General features: G+C 39.5%; 1 protein-coding gene across 1 annotated transcript; it reads left to right on the forward strand.

Moving 5' to 3' along the window:
• The first annotated feature begins 430 nt into the window (after positions 1-430).
• Ereg (epiregulin) lies at positions 431-18,117 on the forward strand. The gene is made up of 5 exons (XM_015987004.3): positions 431-600; positions 11,626-11,712; positions 12,682-12,805; positions 13,391-13,540; positions 14,769-18,117. The coding sequence occupies exons 1-5, from the start codon at positions 552-554 to the stop codon at positions 14,848-14,850; spliced, it is 492 nt and encodes a 163-aa protein (XP_015842490.1). The 5' UTR covers positions 431-551; the 3' UTR covers positions 14,851-18,117.
• Positions 18,118-18,471: the final 354 nt, after the last annotated feature.

An 18,471-nucleotide genomic window follows, 5' to 3' on the forward strand; every position in this document is an offset into this window, starting at 1 on the left:
GCAAGTCACACACTCAGCTCTCCCAAAGTATGTGCTGGAAACACCAGCCCTGACTGCAACAGTCACCCACAGCAACTAAAGCCACCCACTACCCGGCAGATGACCCCATGAAGCAAACCAACCCATCTGGTCCAAGCTCCCCACCTCCTCAAGCTTGAGTCCGAAGCCTGGGAGGATGGAAAAATTTGGGGAGTAGTCCCAGGCTCACTAGAAGGACATTCATTCCTCAAACCCTCCTCTCAGGTGTTCCTGAGAGGGAGGATGACATGTGACCAGTCTTCAGCCGGCCACCACTCACCACTCCTCCCCCGGGAGCCGGAATTAGGAAACACTGGACAACCCGCTAGTAAGTCCTCGCGCGCCTCCCCAGACTTATAAAGGTCGCTGTGCTGGGCGATTGAGCTCACTTGCCTGGCGGCACCGCGCAGAGTCGCAGAGTCACAGCGACTTGGTCAGCTCCAGTCCCTGGGTCAGCCCAGCTCCAGCTCAGCCTCAGGCTCCTGGCTCCCGCCCGCCGCCCTGCACTCTGCAAGCTGCACAGAGAGAGAAGGATGGAGACTCTCCCTGCCGCCGCTCGGGTCCTGGCGCTGCTCTGCCTGGGTAAGCCCTCGCCTCCCTAAAGAGGAGAAGGGAACGGCCCCCGTGCATTTGTCATAGGACAAGTACGGAGTTGTCCACCAGGTTCAACTTAGCACTGTGTGTTAAGAGGATGTCTTCTGCGGGTCTGTCTCTCCTGTTGGCGGAATTGGAGAGGGGCGGGACAGATTGGTGTTAAAATTGCATTTAATCGATAAATTCATTACTGGCAAATGTTCTGCGGGAAATAAACTCGCTTTTACTGGGAAAAAAAGTTGAAAAGGTTTTTTTTTTTTCACTCCTTTTGAAAATGCGGCAGTTCTAGAACACCGAAGGTATGGAAAGCACCTCTGATAATGATTTACTTTCTCCAGGTGGGGCAGGTAGAGATCGAATCAGCCCCAGCCCACTAGACACATTTGTGCAAAGGACCTTGCTTACAACCAGGCATGTGTCTGCAGGACTGCTGGGGCCCAGGAGACCGCAGCAGGTCCAGAAGGAAGCTGCCAACAGATCAGTGATTTGTCACGGGCAGATCCCCCCAGCAGTACCGTCAGGGAGTCAGGCAAGCAATGCTTGACACTACCTGCCGGAAGCCTGTAATTTAGGAAGGTGTTTTTATTATTATTATTATTATTATTATTATTATTATTATTATTATTATTATTATTAGTTTTCTTGTTTTGAGATGAGTTAGCTCCTGTGGACAAGGGCGAGAGAGTCAGGGAGATCCCACTGTAAAATTCTGTCTCTCTTTTTTTCTTTATCTTCTTTAATCCCTTTCCCCTAATTTCTGAAACGTCAGATGATTTTAGAATTATATATGAACTTCCCCAATCTATGACCATTTTAATAAGGAAATAAAAGGCACCAGTTTCACCTTCCTGAACTTGCCATGAGACAGATTCTCCCAAGACACACTGCCCGTGCAGGATGTGACAGTTAAATTATCATTTTGACACGCCTTCTAGGGGTTGGGAGCCCTAATGAAATGCATACTATGCATAGTTGGAACTTACCCGTCTAAATGCAAGAGCCCAAGTAGAAACTGGATCTGTGGTTTCTGCCAAAGCAGAGCTAAGAACGTCTTGCCAGAAAAGTCACTGTAAACAATGTGGCTTTGCCGCCTTTGCTTTGAGGTCTCTGTGAAAAGGATAAACTCAGCAGGGTGGCAGTCTTCTTCCTGGAGTTAGAAATGAACCTAAAGGTCACAGTGGTGTAGTGTTGTTGTTGTTGTTGTTTTCTTTTCCACTTGCAAGGTGGATCAGAACAATGCAAGTGTCTGTCCTGCGCATCTCAGTGAATATTTTAACAACGTGAGATGGCAAGAGCCTATGAATAACCTGGTTGCTACCCACCTAGTGCGTGTGTGTTGTGTGTGTGTGTTTGTTGTCATGAAAGTGCTTAGCTCCTTTATTGCAGTACTTAATTATAGTTCACCCATTTCATCAGCTGCCAAGCCCATTTCCAAATGAGCTAGGTCAGTTTCTGTTTTCCCAGTCTGTTGAGATACTTCTTGCCACTAGAAAAGTTCCTGTTTGAAGTTCTATGCCCTATCACTCTAGCCTGGTATGCAGGGGTTATTGTATGATTCCAAAGCCACATAGGAAATAAAAAGCAAGGTCACCTACAGTATCGGAATTTGTGCCCCTCCCAAAGAAAAGGTGGGTTTTGAAATCTCAGACTTTGTCCCTCAAAGGAAAGTGAAATTTTGGATTTAAGTGTACTTTTATTGCTTTTGTGGAATGTCTGTGCCTTTATGATTATGAGAGTAAAGTTCTCTCATCTATCCCCAATGCAAGCAGTTTCAAGTAGCTACATATAGTCATTTCACTGCTATTGCATTTTATAACCCCTTGATATCAGTGCTCTTGTTTTATGCACGAGGAAACTGACCCAAGTTCCCTTACAAAATAGATGATAAGCTGAGAGAGGTCAGGTCTAAGTTGACTAGCATTTTTAGTTTAATGAACATTAAGTAAAAGAAACAGCCCAGTTAGGGATGGTTTTCTGAACAATCTGTAATTTCACAGCTGAATTACCCTTCTGACCTTGCGATTGTTCTAGAGAGAGGGAGAGACATTTTATTTTTAATTTGAGTTCTGCAGTTATGTATAGGGATGCTTGATCTGAAGTCAAACATTTTCATTCATGAGTGAAGATGATTTGGTCTGGCTTCACTACATGGTGAGAGAATTAAGCAGAGCAAATGGTCTTTCTCAAAAAGATGAGAAGCATAATCTCAGTGAGGCAATGGGCTTGCCTTCTGTTGACCTGGAGAGTTTATGATCTACCTGACTTTTGGCATAATTCAAGAAGACACACCTGGGCAGAAATCATGCTGACAGTGCTCCCCTGTCTGAATTTTGACCCAGGTACCCCAGGTGTCTTCTGCATTGTCTTGCCATGTGAGCACCTTAGTGTCTGGTTCAGCTCTGGAATCCAAATCCAGGAGGCAGGACAAGAACTAGCTATTCCCAAATGCCTGCTGTGGGTCAGCCAGGTTTTGTGTTAGGCATCTTAAACCCTAATCACTTCACTTTACCCTAAAAATCATTGAATAAGGCCAAATATGGTGGTGCATTTTTTGACAAAAGCAGACACTAAGACTCAGAGAAGTCAAATACCTCACAAAGACTTAGGTACTGGGGGCAAACAACAAAATTTAAGGTCACTCTTTAGCAGGGGTAAGCATTCAGTAGGTTCAAAGGCTAGTGGGAATTAATCAAAATAGCAGGCTCTAACAGAGAAACTCCAGTGTTACCTAGGGCTGCCCCAAGGCTTAGAACTTGTACTGAGTGCAGCTCCTACATCTAAGTAGGCTTGCTGGCTCCTTATGCAGAATCAAGCAGAGGAAACACGTATCTATCCTTTTAACCTGGGCTAAGAAAGCTGTTTTTTTTTTTTTTACGTAATATCCATATTTTATCCACATAGTTCTTAGATATGAGCTTCATTATGAAATAGTCATCGAAGCCGACTGGTCTTTTGTCTCTTATTTTCCAAAGCATATCCTAACTAAGGTAGGCAGGAAGAGATTATCTTACATTTCTATTCCTCGAGTCTTTGTGTAATTGTGGATTTTTCTGTCCAGTTTTGTGAATTTCCCATTTCCTGAGCTGAGATGCAGGTGTGAGGAGTCCTCTCTAAGGAGATTGAAATGAAGGTGTGGCTTCCTCATTTGCACTCTAAATATAGGCGTATGCAAATTGTCTATAAATATGGCTGTAACTGCTGTTAGGAACATTGCCCTGGAAGACAATAGGAAGGCTCCCTGACAGCCATCACCTTGGTATAGAAATGCAATCCTGAGACATTTGAAAAAAAAAAAAATGAGGTAATGCAACAGACTCAGTGTCCTCTGGCAAAACAGTTTGTGTAAGTCTGGGTGTCTAGTTACAAAGTAGTTAAAGGCTCAGTTGCATTCTAGGTTAAAGTAATGATTTAATTAACTAGCATACTATTTCTAATATTCAAGCTCATCTGACATTTGTTCCTGAAAAACAATGTTATTGCTTAGTCTCTTAGGTCAAAATTGGGAGTTACAAATGAGATACAAAAGTTATGGACACACAAGCTTGTGTGTACATATGTGTTGATTGTGTATGAGAACTTTGTAGTTTCTAATTAAAAGGCTCAGTGATGAAGCACGCATGCTGCCACCCTGCCCACCTGTTCCTCTGGTGCTGCTCTCATTATATCTCATAGCAAGTCTGTATCTAAACAGGGTTAGTGGGGACATAATGGAAGTAACAGGTTATGCTAAATATCAGCGTTGGCTGGCTTTGTAATTAGATTGAAGCCTTATCTATTTCTCACCACTACATTTTGATTTAACCAGTGATATGCACCTGAGACAGAAGATGTCTTGAGACTGATGGATAGTTTCTGAAAATCCTATGCTTTGATATAATCTCCCACCCCTTGTATCCCTGTTTCTCTGTTATAGACTATATTACTGATAATATGACTACCCAACTTCTCATTACGTCTATGCTGTGAGTATATGTGCATGGAGAGGGAGAGAGGGAGGAGAGAGAGAGAGATGAAGAGAGGATGGGAAGAAGGGAAATAAGACAGGGAAGACAGGGGAATATTGAACAGTGATAAGACTTGATGATGGTAGCCAGCGGGAGAGTGAGGAGTAATCTAATCCAAACATTGCACTTCCCTCCACCTGACCTCACTCACTGCTCTCTGTTTCTAGAGATAAGGAATTTCTTAGGAGGGGGAATAAAATAAACTGAGTTAGAACTGGAGCCCATGTTGTGGCAGTGTGGTGAAGGATTTCTAACATTGATGCTACAGATATGGACGGGCGAGTTCGTGGTGGGCCATCCTGAGAAGGGGGTTCAGCAGCAAACCAGGGTTCTACCTACTAGATGTCCGTAGCACCTCCTACCTTGACAATCCTAAACCCCTCTAGACCTTGTCAAACATCTTTGGCTGATAAAATCGCCCCTGGTCGAGAACCCACAAATCCAATATATTCCTCTACTGTCACCCGTAATTCACAGGTTGAATTACCAAGACAAAGAACATTCATGTTAGTGGTAATCTAGATATCAATTTTAGTGTTTTAAAAATCACCTTTGGGGGTTCCGTGATAGAGTGCTTGTCTAGCATGAGCAGAGCCCTGTCTGATGGTGACACCACAAACCCCACCAGCTTAGTAAAGTCTATTGCTGGTTTTAGCAGCACTTGAATCCTGTTCACACAGGGGTCATGAGAGCTTTCTTCAGTCATTGCATAGCTGGCCCCCTGCTCCTCCCGTTCCACCCCTGCTCCTCCCGTTCTACCCCTGCGCATTCACAATACTAAACTTACCCCTTTCCTCCAATTTATTTTTCTCTTTTCTTGACCATTACTGTCTGTCTCTAATAACAATTCCCCAATTTTCCATTTTTTTCATTCCATGCTGTTTCCTTGGAATATGTAAAAGGCTTCCACACATACAATAATATCTCATTTGACTTTGAAATAGATGTTGCCAGAACCTTCCATACTCCTTTACTCTGGCTGGGTCTGTATTCTCAATGACCCCATATACACACCTTTAGACTCGAATCCAATCACTCTCCAAGTCCTTCCTTCATACCTTCACTCATGATTGCCACAAATCGACTGTCCTGACTGCTTTCTGTACATGTAAAGGTACTGTAAACTTGGTACGGTCTAACTGGATACTTAGCATTCTTATGTACTCTCCTATTTCTTTATCATCACCCTAGATATGGAACACTGTTGAATATATAAAGGACAAGAACTATATGTCTCTTTCTTTCCCCATCTTGTTCAGTCTCGCAAATAGAAAGTGCTCAATAGACATGTATTAATTAAATAACATTTCATAAATGTAATCAAGTAGAAAGCAGCATGGGGCAAGTTGCCTTTTTCCTCTTATAGCTAAACCTTTCTTATGTATGTGCCTCTCACTAAAGTCTTCTCCAATGTGAACCTAGTCTATATATTCACAAAATACATCTTTATGAAGGAGGAGTCTTGAGAATTTTCCAATATGTACCTACGTTATGTAGGTTCTCTGGGAGAAAATGAATTACCTTCAAGACTTTTTAAAGGACCCATTCATGACTAGATACATGTCTGTATTCCCAGGACTCCATAGAGTTGGGTAGGGTGTTTGAAAATTTGAGGCCAGCCTGAGATACACAGAGAGAACTTGCCTTTTAAAATACCATTGAAGTGTTTTTAAATGACTTTGTGTGCATGTGTGTGTGTGTGTGTGTGTGTGTGTGTGTGTGTGCATGCTCTCTTTCTCCCCTTCTCTCTCCTGTGCATGTGCATACACATGTGTGTATGTATCTGGGTGTGTTTGTGTATGTGTTCACTAATTAAAACTTTATCCTTATGAAAAGATTCATGGTGGCATCCAGAATCGACAGAAAAAGCAAACTAGTTAGCATGCTTCTAGAAACATCATGAAATATTCTAAGCTTCAGCCATCACTGTGACTACAATGAAAAGACACCAAGTGAGAAACACCAGAACCCAACTGTTGATCCTGTATGAGGCTTCTCTTTCAAAATTAAAGATTTACGTCTCTGATTTGAATCAATGAGAGTAGAAGCAAGGTGGAAGGAAGCACATTTGCAAAAGGCTGTAAAAAGTCTGCCCATGTTAGATTATCTCAAGCAAAAAAATTCCAATAGAATTCAAATAACACTCTACAGATTCATTTCCAGCTTGTAGAAAAACCATGTCTCATCTTTAGAATTCTAATGCATAAAATTCCCAAACACCAAGATTAATGTTTTACCCCTTATCCAACAGTTCCTCTCATTTTCTTTCCTAATGGAAGCACTTCTATTATTAATAAGATATCCATCATGTACCATGTAAAACACATTTTTCCTTTACAATTAAACTCATTCTTAGCTTGAATCACTTTATTGTATCATTCGATAACTCAAACACATTAGCACTTTAAAGTATGGTTTAGAAGTTCCTACTGAAATTATGGAATAAAAATTAATGCATACAGTTGGAAAATGGCATATTAAATCTTTCCTTGTCACTTACCAAGAAAAATTTCTTGGATCTTTTAAAACTCAAAATTAAAGGAAATATTTGGATATCTGTATTATAGCAATCTCTTGTGCTGTTTTATCTCAAATATAGATTTTTTTTCTTACATTTAGCTTTAAATGATGCTTCAATATAAGGTTAATAATTAAAAATTATAGGAATAGAGTGATTGTATAAAACAAGATTAGCATATATATGTGTGTATATACATATATACACATAGGTGTATACATAGGTATATACACACATATTGTCTGAAATACAGATTGTTACTTGGAAGTATAGAAAGTAGATATATTTTCACGACCTGATTTGACAGATTTTTGCTATTTTAACCAAGAAAAGGCAAGACATTATCAAATCGTGAAATTGAAACAAAAAGAAATGCACTTTTGCTTCCTTCATGTCTTCTGAGTGCTCATGATGCGATCGGACGACTCCAATATGAACCTAGTCCGTATATTCACGAACTACATCTTTATAAAGGAGGAGCCTTGAGAATCTTCTAATATGTACTTATGTTATGTAGGTTCTCTGGGTGAAAATGACTTTTTAAAGGGCCCATTCATGACTAGATACAGTAGACCTTGTCTGTATTCCCAGAACTCCATAGAGTTGGGTTAGGGGTTTGAAAGTTTGAGGCCAGCCTGAGCTACATAGAGAGAACTTGTCTTTTAAAACAACATTAAAGTGCATTTAAATGATTTTGCCTATAGTCACCAAGCTAGTGTGACCATGGGAAAGGGATTCATAGCGGATTCGTCTACCTGTTTGGGCCAGGCAAAATACCATGATTCATAGTGAGTTTGCTGTTCTGGTCTAAATATCCTGAAAGATTTCATTGGGAAAAGAAGGTGAACACCTCTCATTCATTAACATCCTTTATTTTTGGACCGTTTTTATTTGCTTGATTGTTTTCTAAAGAAGCTATTTTTCTGCCCGAGGCTTGGGAAGGTTTTGCTGACGTGGTTTTCTCTTCCAGTCACGAAATCCCTGCTTCTTCTCTATTGGTCTTCTAGAAGAGGCCCCCACCCCAGTACCCCTTGCATCCCTGCTCCCCCAGTGTCGTTACTAGGAAACAGGTCAGAAGAAACTGTAGGCAGTGAGGACACTTCCTATGTCTGGTATTCTGCTTGACTGTTGGGCATCAGGTCCCAGCGCTCTAGGGCCCACGGCAGTCAGGGTTATCCCCATTCCAGTGAGGTGATCCTACTCAGACTCTCCCACGCACACGCACGGTCCCCATCATTGCTTAAGGGTGTAGGTTGGGCCCTGACTCATGGGGAAGAGGCGAATTGCATCCTGTGAGTCAGTGGCTCCACTTCCTGCTGGCATATTTGAGATTTCACTGAAATGCAACCACCAAAAGGTGAACGGAGAGATGAACAAGGAACATCACATTCCTAAACCCACTTGGAGTTGTGGCCCAGATAATAGTCCCTGAAGTGACTTTGGTCTTTGTTTTTCATAGTGAAGTTGAAATTCTGAGCACTAATGTCATAGGTCATATACCTATGTCACCTTGCACAGATTTCCTCAGGATCTTAGCAACCAGTATGAATGTTATCACCACATCAGATTTTGACACAGACATTATCAAAAAAAAAAATTTAACCCAGTTAATTACTTTAATAGCAGGAATCCTTGTAAGGGACCAAAAACTTAAGTAAAATATTTGCAATTTAACAATGGATTGTTATACACAAACCCATTAAAATTGTAAAAAAAAAATAAGACCAAGGAACTGAGTGGCTATTTCACTAGGACTCATTCCTTCCCTGTATAACTTTAAAATAACAACTATCAGGCTGGGGTTGTAGCTTAATGATACAGTGCCTGCCTAGTATGGCAATACTCTAGGTCCAGTTCTCACTGGGAAAAAGTTTTGCAAAAGCAGCAGGAGCAGATATCACAGTCTCCTGTGGATGGGCTTTTCAACCTTCTAATCACCACATTTACTCCTCTGTTCCATTTCCAAAGTCTTGTGGCAGGCACAGCTAGGGACCAGTGAAGACCCCTGTTTTAAATCAGTTCAACTGTGTACTGAGATAGATGCTTCAGACCCGTTTTTGGTGTTCACTGGTCATACATGCCTATGATAGAGTGTGATCCTGCACTTTAATATGATTATTTATGATTTCATCTGCAAAATATTCTGCTGGTGGATGAACACAGCAAATCTCAAAGAAACTGTCTCCACACGAGCATCACGGGAAAGGGGAGGCCAGTGTTCACAGAGACACACCATGGGCTGAACATTCTGTAATCTATAAAGACAAATATTTCACCTGCAGCCTGAGAAACTAGGAGCTTACAATAGAAGAAAAACTAACAACTTCTAAAACCTTAACAAACAACAACCAAACACTAAACAGCAGCAGGTGGAATCAGCTGCAGCCTACAGCAGGGGCAGGCAGGGAGCAGCTGAAAGCAATTTTAAGCAAGAAATGCTCATTTTGAAGTCAACACCTTTTCTTCCCCGTGTGACTTCTAAATAAAGGATGAAGGATAATGGGCTTGGACAGAGAAATTAGTGTGCGCCCCCCCCACACACACACAAAGGTGCTTTCCTAGAGAGAGACTTGAAATGTCTCCTGCAGTGCTTTCATTGACTAAAACACAGGGAATAACTGGGTGGAGTCAGGAGGTGTGGGTGTGGGGTTGGAGGTGGGATGTGTGCATCAAGAATAAAATCATGTGCAACCAGAAGCCCAATTTGTGTTGAGAAGACTGTCTAGGTTGAAGGGTTTAATTCTTCAGTACAGTGCATGATGAAATCATACTGAGAAGTACAACAAAAGTGATGTGGACTGGAATCCAGCTCCTCCTCCACACATCTCTGGCCCCAGCTATCAGAAAACAGTCTGCATCCCTGTTTAACTGACAGTGCAATTCAGACTCTGGTCTTCTCCTCCTCCTCCTCCTCCTCTTCCTCCTCCTCCTCCTCCTCCTCCTCCTTCTTCTTCTTCGTCATTTAAGGAAGATTAATTTTTGGTTTATAATAGCAATTCATATTACATGGAGAAATGTGACTGGAGAACGGATGCTTCTAAAGCTTTCAGTGGCTTCAAATCATGGAAAGAATATGAAGCTAATGCCTTAGGTCTCGTCTTCTGTGGCCACTTGATAAGTGGTGTTGTAGAAGACGTTTAATTTGCACATCATCTTACTGTAAACCAGTAGAGGGCACTACCTGGATAGTTTATTCAAATTAGAGGCTAGAAGTTGACTGCTGGGAGTATTTATGGGACTCTCTGATACTCCAGGTATTTCTGGGGAAAAAATAATCCATTTCAGTCTCCCTAAAATTTTGCAAGAAAAATTGAGAGTTGGGGAAGTGATTTTTGTGTCCAAGTAGCATAGATCAAGTTTTCTCACACCATTATCATTTCACCATTCTTTTGACTATCTGTGATGCAAAAAAAATACTGTTTTTTAGTTAGTCTAGAGTACTCCATGTGAAGTTCATCAGAGTCAATATTATTACCCATTTCCAAATTCTATCATGTGGCCCATTTAATGTGCGTCATTGGGAGAAGTTATTTAAGCTCTTTAAGCTCAGTAGTTTGTTTGTTTTTCTTTTATGTCTGATAAAAGTAATAATATCCTCTTTAGCATCACTGAGAGCATGAAGTGAGGTAGCATGGAAAAAATGAATGGAACAATGCTTCTACACAGTTCATGCTTTACTACTACCACCAGCCTAGGCATTGACTATATAATAGTAACTCCTACAGGCCAGAAAGAGAGTTGGAGTGCAAATACCCAAAGATGAAACAGGAGAGGAAAAGTGCTCTTGCATAAACAGCTATATAATTACAAGGCTCTTCTTATCATGTTTCGTATACAATTCAGAAATGGCTTGAGTCATTCTGATACCTAATTTCCAACATTTATCTTTTTTACTTAATGAGACAGTTGTTTCGATTTCACTGTGCTGAGAGCCTAGACAGTAGGGCATGCACAGCTTGGCATGGTTTAGCAGTTTCTTCTTGTATTAGAAAAGACATACAGATGGCCTGCCTGTATCCATGGGTTCAAAATATTTGAAAATGGTGTCTGTACTGAACCTAAACAATGCAATGTAACAGGTATCACATAGCATCTGCATTGTATTGGGTTTTAGATGTGATCTCGAGATGATTTAAGGTGCACTAGGAGGCACACTCAGGTTATATATAAATCCTATACCAGTTTATGAAAGGGACTTGAACATCTGAAAATTTAGGTATCTGTGGGGATGCTATAGCTAATTATTGCCATGAACAATAAAGGGCAATGGTATTCTTATTTTGTCTAGATAATATTTTGTAAATTAAGATCTATTTACAGGAGGGATCACTTATTTTCAATTATACAAATGTTTCTATAAATTATTGCTATCACTTTGGTGAACTGACTTCTTAAAACAAAACCTCTTAATATATATGGAAAACATGTAGAAATTTAGTGAAAATTGTTTTTCTTGAAGCATTAATTATGTATTCTATCTTCCATAACTAGGTTTCCACCTTCTACAAGGAGTTATCAGCACAACTGTGATTCCATCATGTATCCCAGGGGAATCTGAGGACAATTGCACAGCGTTAGGTAAGCCTGACATCATGAAAATAGCATCAGAGTTTGATGCATTTGTAAATGAAATGTAAATATAAATACATGCTAACAAAGCAAAAGGAAGGGACACTTGCTGTATCGATGTTTAACTTTATAATTAACTAGAGGTCTGGAGAAACTTCATGAAGAAGTAACATGGGGAGAAAGATAAGATGTAGTTATAGATAAAAAAAAAGTTGAGTTTTAGAAAGACATACAATAAGGAAAATCATACTCAGTATAAAGCCATTATCAGAGAACATTTGAAGGGACAATTCCCTTGAAGGACAGGAAATTGTGAACTTCATACATGGCACATTTCTCCTGGATAGATGTAACATGTCTGAGGAGCGAATGTTCTTATTCCATTTCAGTCATAGTGTTCAGGAGACATTTATGGAGTGCTCAGTATGAATCAGCATCACGTCAAGGCAGAAATACAAAGGTGAATGCTGAACAGTCATTGTTTCCCCAAGGGGAACATGGTCCAAGGGAATGCTCCATGTTTTGGCCTGAGCTGAATACAGAAGCCAGAACGGGTTCTTTCTTGTCCATCACCATCAAGTTTTCAGGAATTTTGTCAACCTCCCCCAACTCCCCCAACCACTTATTTTTTCTTTTCTTTTTCTTTTAGTTACTTGGGCATGAAAGAGTACTCCAACCAGTGTGCTTTCTTTGGATAATTTTCTGTCTTTTGAAAATTAAATCCTCAAGTCATTTTGTTTAGTCTGTTGTGTATTCAGGTGTTTGTTTATTGTTTGGGGGGCCTGCTTATGTTCAGGTGTTTGTTTGTTTTTGGTTGGGGAAATGTGGTAATTAGAGTAACACCTGGACCCTGAAAATTCTCCACTGCTGACCTCTGACCTGTCTGCTGAAGCTGCGTAGAGGTTACTGTTATAAAAGGATAATTATGCACCCGGAGTCCCATGACACAAGTCACTCAACTTTCCATTCTCTTCGCAGTTCAGACGGAAGACAGTCCCCGTGTGGCTCAGGTGTCCATCACAAAGTGCAGCTCTGACATGAACAGCTACTGCTTTCATGGACAGTGCATCTACCTGGTGGACATGAAGGAGAACTTCTGCAGGTAAATGACAACAGTGAGAAGATGCCACAGTCGGAAGCCTACACTTTCCTTCCTTTATATGGAGTTACTATATGTCTATGGGCTGTTGAAATGTGCTTCATCTACACTATTAAAAACGTTATTACTTCTTTGAAAATTAGAAAGAAGATATAATATTTCAATCTGCACAGATAATTTGGGGTGCATAATAATGAGGAGAACTTCAGATGCCTCCCCTCTCACTACAATGGCAACTCTACCTTTATTGGATTTCTCTATAAGCCATTGTTTTAAGAATCAATTCTACTAATTAGAACAACCCCCCCCCCTTATATCTATACAATTAAACCATTCTAGATGATGACCAGTACCTTAGCAGCCACATCAGACTGTCCTTTTGCCTCTGTAGTTAAGTCCTAGAAGCTGTATGAAACCATTTTGTTAGCATTGACCCAACTCTGAGTTCAATTTTTGAATTCATTTTGATAACTTTAAACAAATCTTGCTGGTTTCTTTTTTTTTGCAGCGAAGACTTAGTTCCTATAACACTAACTCATAACATGACTTCATTGTAAAATAATTGATTGTCTTTGCAATTTTTTTTAGATGTGAAGTGGGCTATACTGGTCTCCGGTGTGAACACTTCTTCCTAACCGTTCACCAACCCTTGAGCAAAGAATACGTTGCGCTGACAGTGATCCTCATTCTCTTGTTCCTTATCATAACCGCTGGGTCCATATACTATTTCTGCAGATGGTAAGCCACTTAGTTTTATTGCCTATTATTTTTTAAATTATCCAATAACACATGTATAAACTGCTTGAAATCTAAACATAGCATGAGAGGAATAAGATGGAATCTTAGTTCTGTGCTGTTCACAAAAAACGCTTTGCTGCATTACACCTGGGCTTCATTAAATTACTAACCTTTACTCCCTGCTTATGTGCATGGAAAAGTCAAAACAAGAAATATCTATTTCCTTGTAAAATACAGACTGAAAATTTCATTCTATAATAATTAGGATTCTGCGCGCCCCCCCTACAGTGATATTACCACAAAACAATACCTGAGAAGAAACTAAAGATTGTCAAGGTTTTTTAATTTGACTGGACTTGTGAAATAGTATGCACAGTTAATAGTACCCTTAAAAATCTTTCCAGTTTATTTTTCTTAGTTTGAAGTTGGTAGAAATTATTTACCAGATTTTTTTTCCTGAAAAACATTGTCTGGACTTTGCTCTAAATAGGCATCTGATGATAATGACTTCCTAATTAGAATTTGAACATAGTGCCTGTACTGAACCTACACAACACAACATGACAGGTATCACGTAGCATCTGCCTTGTGTTGAGCTTTAGTTGTAATCTGGAGATGCTCTACGGTATCCTAGGAGACCCCTTCTGGTTCTAGGCATCTAATCAAGATGCGACAGAACTGAACACTGCTGAGGAAAACTGATGGAAAAAGATGTTGGAGAATTCCTCCTGCCGTTTCACAGCTTTGTGCTTGTATAAAGACCTTAGAAAAAACCCTTTCATGGTGTTAACTGTTTAACCTTGCCCACTTCTTACCAAATCTGATGGACTGCAGGACATTGCCCTCTTCTCTCTCGATTTTCCATCGCCTGACCTAAGCGTAGTCACTCTGCCCATTTTGGAAAACACTCCTTTTTGGTTTTGTTGTTTGCTTGGCTTTTGGGGGGTTTTTGTTTGTTTGTTTTTGTTTGTTTGTTTTGTTTTGAGACAGGGCTTCTCTGTGTAGCTCTGGTTGCCCTAGATCTCACTCTGTAGACCAGGATGATCTTGAACTCAGAGACCCACCTCAGGAGCCTCTGCTTCCAGAGGGCAGGGGATTAAAGGCATGCAGCCCCACTGCCTGGCTGGATGCTTTTTCTGAATGTGCTTGTGGAGTTCACGTATTTGTTTCAGAGTTTGTTTTTATATCTGTTAATTACAGCGCTGTTTCCTTTCTGTTTTTTTTCTAGGTACAAATACCGAAAAAGTAAGAAAGCAAAGAAGGAATATGAGAGAGTGATCTCTGGAGACCCAGTGTTGCCACAAGTCTGAACATCACCATCAAATTATGAACAGGGAATGCCTAGCATACCTGGATAATGTTAATATTTCATTTTCTTAATATTTATGTTGGGTCATGTGTCAGGTCAATGACTGTATATTTTTAATACACTTGGAAAGTGTTTTATTTTTGACAGACTATTTGATAATATATTATATGTAAAATATTTAATATCTAAAGAAAATTGATATTTTTGTAAGACTTTCCTGAGTGAAATGCTTTACTGAAAAGTGTCAAAGCCCATTAAGCTGGTGCAGTGCTTAGAGTGAGCAATGCCCAGTCTGTTGCAAGTGACATTCCTGTAAGCCTAAATAATATAGTCAAATCAATCGCGTGAGTAATTTATTTTCTACTTCTCAGATCTGTGATAATTGACTTGACTATATCATGGCTTGGCACAGTGGTTGGCACCACACACTTGAGCCATCTCATCCTGGAGAGGATGTCTTTTCACCATTTCTGCTATTTGGCACAGGCGTGCCTAGAGGGTACAAAAGAAAAGGCCCTGTACTCATCCACTTGAACTATCGGCATCCCATTTATGTCGAGTACGTCATTTATGTGTAGTCATTGTTGAATATCAATCAGAAAATCCACATTTGGAGAAAATTTGATCTCCATTTTAGATTATTTATTTTATAGGGAATTTACAGAAGAATTACAGAATTAAATCAGAATCCAAAATCAAATTAATCATAATTTTAAAATATAACAGAATGCTAGCCAGATCTTACTTAATATGGAAATGTACTTTTTTTATTTTATATTCAAGAGGTTTTGTTTGTTTGTTTTTGCTTTTTGTTTTGTTATTGTTGTTATTTTTTCCTTTTTAACCCAGAATCTCACTCTTTAGTCCAGACTGGCTCCAAGCTCAGGGTAATTCTCCTGCCTTAGCCTCTAGATTCTGGGATAATAGGCCCACATTACCATGCTCAGTTTCAAAAGAGTTTTTGCTAACAAATAGTTGAGTCAATATCTTATTCCACATTTTAAAGTTACATTTAAAAAACATATATCTGAATAAAGGAAGTGAGGAAAATACAGGAAAAATAAATCACAATGTATTTTTCTAAAGGAGAAACTCATCTGAAAGGTTTTAAAATTTTAGACTTAACTACACATTCCCATGGAAGCTAAGGTGAAATCTAGACTCTTTCCCTGTCTCTTGTTTGCCTTTGTGGAAAGGGTTGGTCTCCGTTCTCAGTCTGTAGGTCTTAGTGAGTCACTAGATTATTCTGTGGAGTTGCCTCAGGAGTCCCTGCTGGCACACCTTTGCCTTTCCTGGGAGTATGCCTCGCCGAATGCTCAGTCTTAGGTGGAATCTCTCTGGAGCACATACCGGGTCAGGGAGGGTCTATTCTTCCTCCACCTTTTTCCTGGCATGTTGCTAGGGCAACAAAGACATCATGAGTTGCCTCTGACCTCTAGAGTGCCAGGGAAGAAAACATTGCTGCCCTATGGAGCCATTGATAGAAAACCCTGGAAGAATTACACAGCTCTCATCACAAGTCCTGGCCTTAAGAGGAGGGAAAGGAAGAGATAAAATAAGCAATGCACATGCACATTCCTGTACACAACAAGCTTGTGCATACACAAGCTTCATACTTTGCAGAATTCCAGCTATTTGTTTCTGTATTAACCAACATACTTACTTTTAAAAAGACGAGGGGATATAAGAGCCAGTGAGATTTAAAAGTGTATTTCTTTGTCATTTTATTTAGCTAAAGTCTAGTGTCCTGTGTAAGAATACATTTTAAATCTCATTGATACCAACTGGATGTAGAGAATGCTGGCCTACATTAAGTGACCATGGCTTCTCCAGATAACAGTTTTAAGCTTATCAAGAACTGAGCTACAATACTGCCAGTTAATTTACAGGAGCCAAATGAGTCTTTTAGATATGCGTATATTGTTCCACTTTGAGCATTTCCAGTCATACCACATAACTTGATGCAAGAAGTTTGGGGTAGCTTTACATATTTTTAAATGCTTTTGAAAGGATCTCAGGAAAGAGTTATATCTATATATATTGTTTTGTTTTGATCTCAAAGCTGGGAATAAAGCTCAGAGTCTTACACATGTTGGGAAAACACTACCATTGGGCTATACCTTAGTCCCATAAAAACATATTAATAATGAAAGAGTATGATTGGAGATTGCAGGTTGTGGATGAACATAAGTTTTAAAAACTCATTGTTTTGGTGAAGATTATGCTAAGTAGGCATGAAAGGATTACAATCAACTCATGGATCATACATATTTCTCCTTGTATTGTACACACACACACACATACACACACACACACACACACACACACACACACACACACACACACACAGTGACATCAACAAGGCTATATATATCCTGTATTGAGAACCAAAGCAATTCCAGTTGCAAAATTGAATAACTTACAGTCTCCCACAAGGCTACCTAATAACCCAGTAGATGTACTCTGTAAGCAAAGACATGCTCTGTACTCAACACTGAAGTTTATCCTTAAAATTGAGACTTCTCCTACATAAAGCCTTCACACTGCAACTCTATTGCTTTCTTACATATTTTCACTCTCCCCTCTCTGTCAAGAGTCAAACCATGGGAAAAAGCCAAATAGTTTAGTTTTGAGTCCTTAACAAGATAGCTAAATAAATTTAACTGCTGAAAGGTATCAAGTATTTACCCAGCAAATATGTGACAAGACTGAGTGTCTAATTTTTGTTTCATTTAGTCAGTAAATAGTAAAGTTGCCTTTAAATCTTTTTATTTGACCAAATTTGTCATTTCTGCTTCAAATTCCATTTTGTGAAATTTTTAAAAAAGTTTTTATTTGCTGCCCAATATTTTCTAATTTTCCTAATGTTGTGGGGGAAGGGGAGCATTTCTGGGGTAAATTTTAATGTTTTAACTGAAACCTATGTACATCTAAGAGGTCTCTGCTACTCCAACCTGATAGTGTTGAATGTAGTACAGTGTATTTTTCTTTTTTCCTTCTTGCACTCTGTAATTGCACTTTGTAAGTTTAAAGAGCCACTCTGGTATAAAGTTTCTATAAAAGATTCTAATGGAACATAAAGTTGCATTGTGCCCACCTTAAAAGCTGTTTGACTATGAATGTTATCAGAGTACTGAATTGTATCAATTTGTTTGCAGGTAATATCAGCTTTGATAGTCATGTACCTTAGGATAGTGAAGGAGACTGTAATTTACAAGGTATTGTTAGTTTTTATTTATTTTTGTTAGGAATTGGTAAAGATCACTATAAAAAATAAAAGTACAAATGAACAAACAACCTGAAGTCTCTCTTCCTTCTTCCCTTCACTATTTGTGTCCTTGAATATTAGGGGGCTTGAAAGCAGTGGGGCAGTTATAAAGTGTGGCAATAGAAAGACACAATACTCTATGTGGGGAACATCCTGTATATGTACCTCACTTTAGGGGCTCATATATTGAGGTTTTGAAATAAAAGGAGTCATAATAATTATGAAATTCCAGGTATTGCCATATTTTCAAAGACTATGCTATGGGGTTTTTTAATATGTACTACGAGAAATGGCTTTGAAAGAGTTTTATCAGCCAGAATTGTGTCTCCCTGTTTCTTGGCATGTGCCCCAAGG

The sequence above is a fragment of the Peromyscus maniculatus genome, chromosome 10 (genome assembly GCF_049852395.1).
Source record: "Peromyscus maniculatus bairdii isolate BWxNUB_F1_BW_parent chromosome 10, HU_Pman_BW_mat_3.1, whole genome shotgun sequence".
In the NCBI taxonomy this organism is placed as follows: Eukaryota; Metazoa; Chordata; class Mammalia; order Rodentia; family Cricetidae; genus Peromyscus; species Peromyscus maniculatus.

What these genes read in the sequence shown, in the direction of transcription:
- Ereg (XM_015987004.3), top strand. Translation starts at nt 552, where the DNA reads ATGGAGACTCTCCCTGCCGCCGCTCGGGTCCTGGCGCTGCTCTGCCTG. An exon ending in CCTGGCGCTGCTCTGCCTGG is followed by an intron (nt 601 to 11,625) that starts GTAAGCCCTCGC and finishes TTCCATAACTAG; the next exon opens with GTTTCCACCTTCTACAAGGA. An exon ending in ATGAAGGAGAACTTCTGCAG is followed by an intron (nt 12,806 to 13,390) that starts GTAAATGACAAC and finishes AATTTTTTTTAG; the next exon opens with ATGTGAAGTGGGCTATACTG.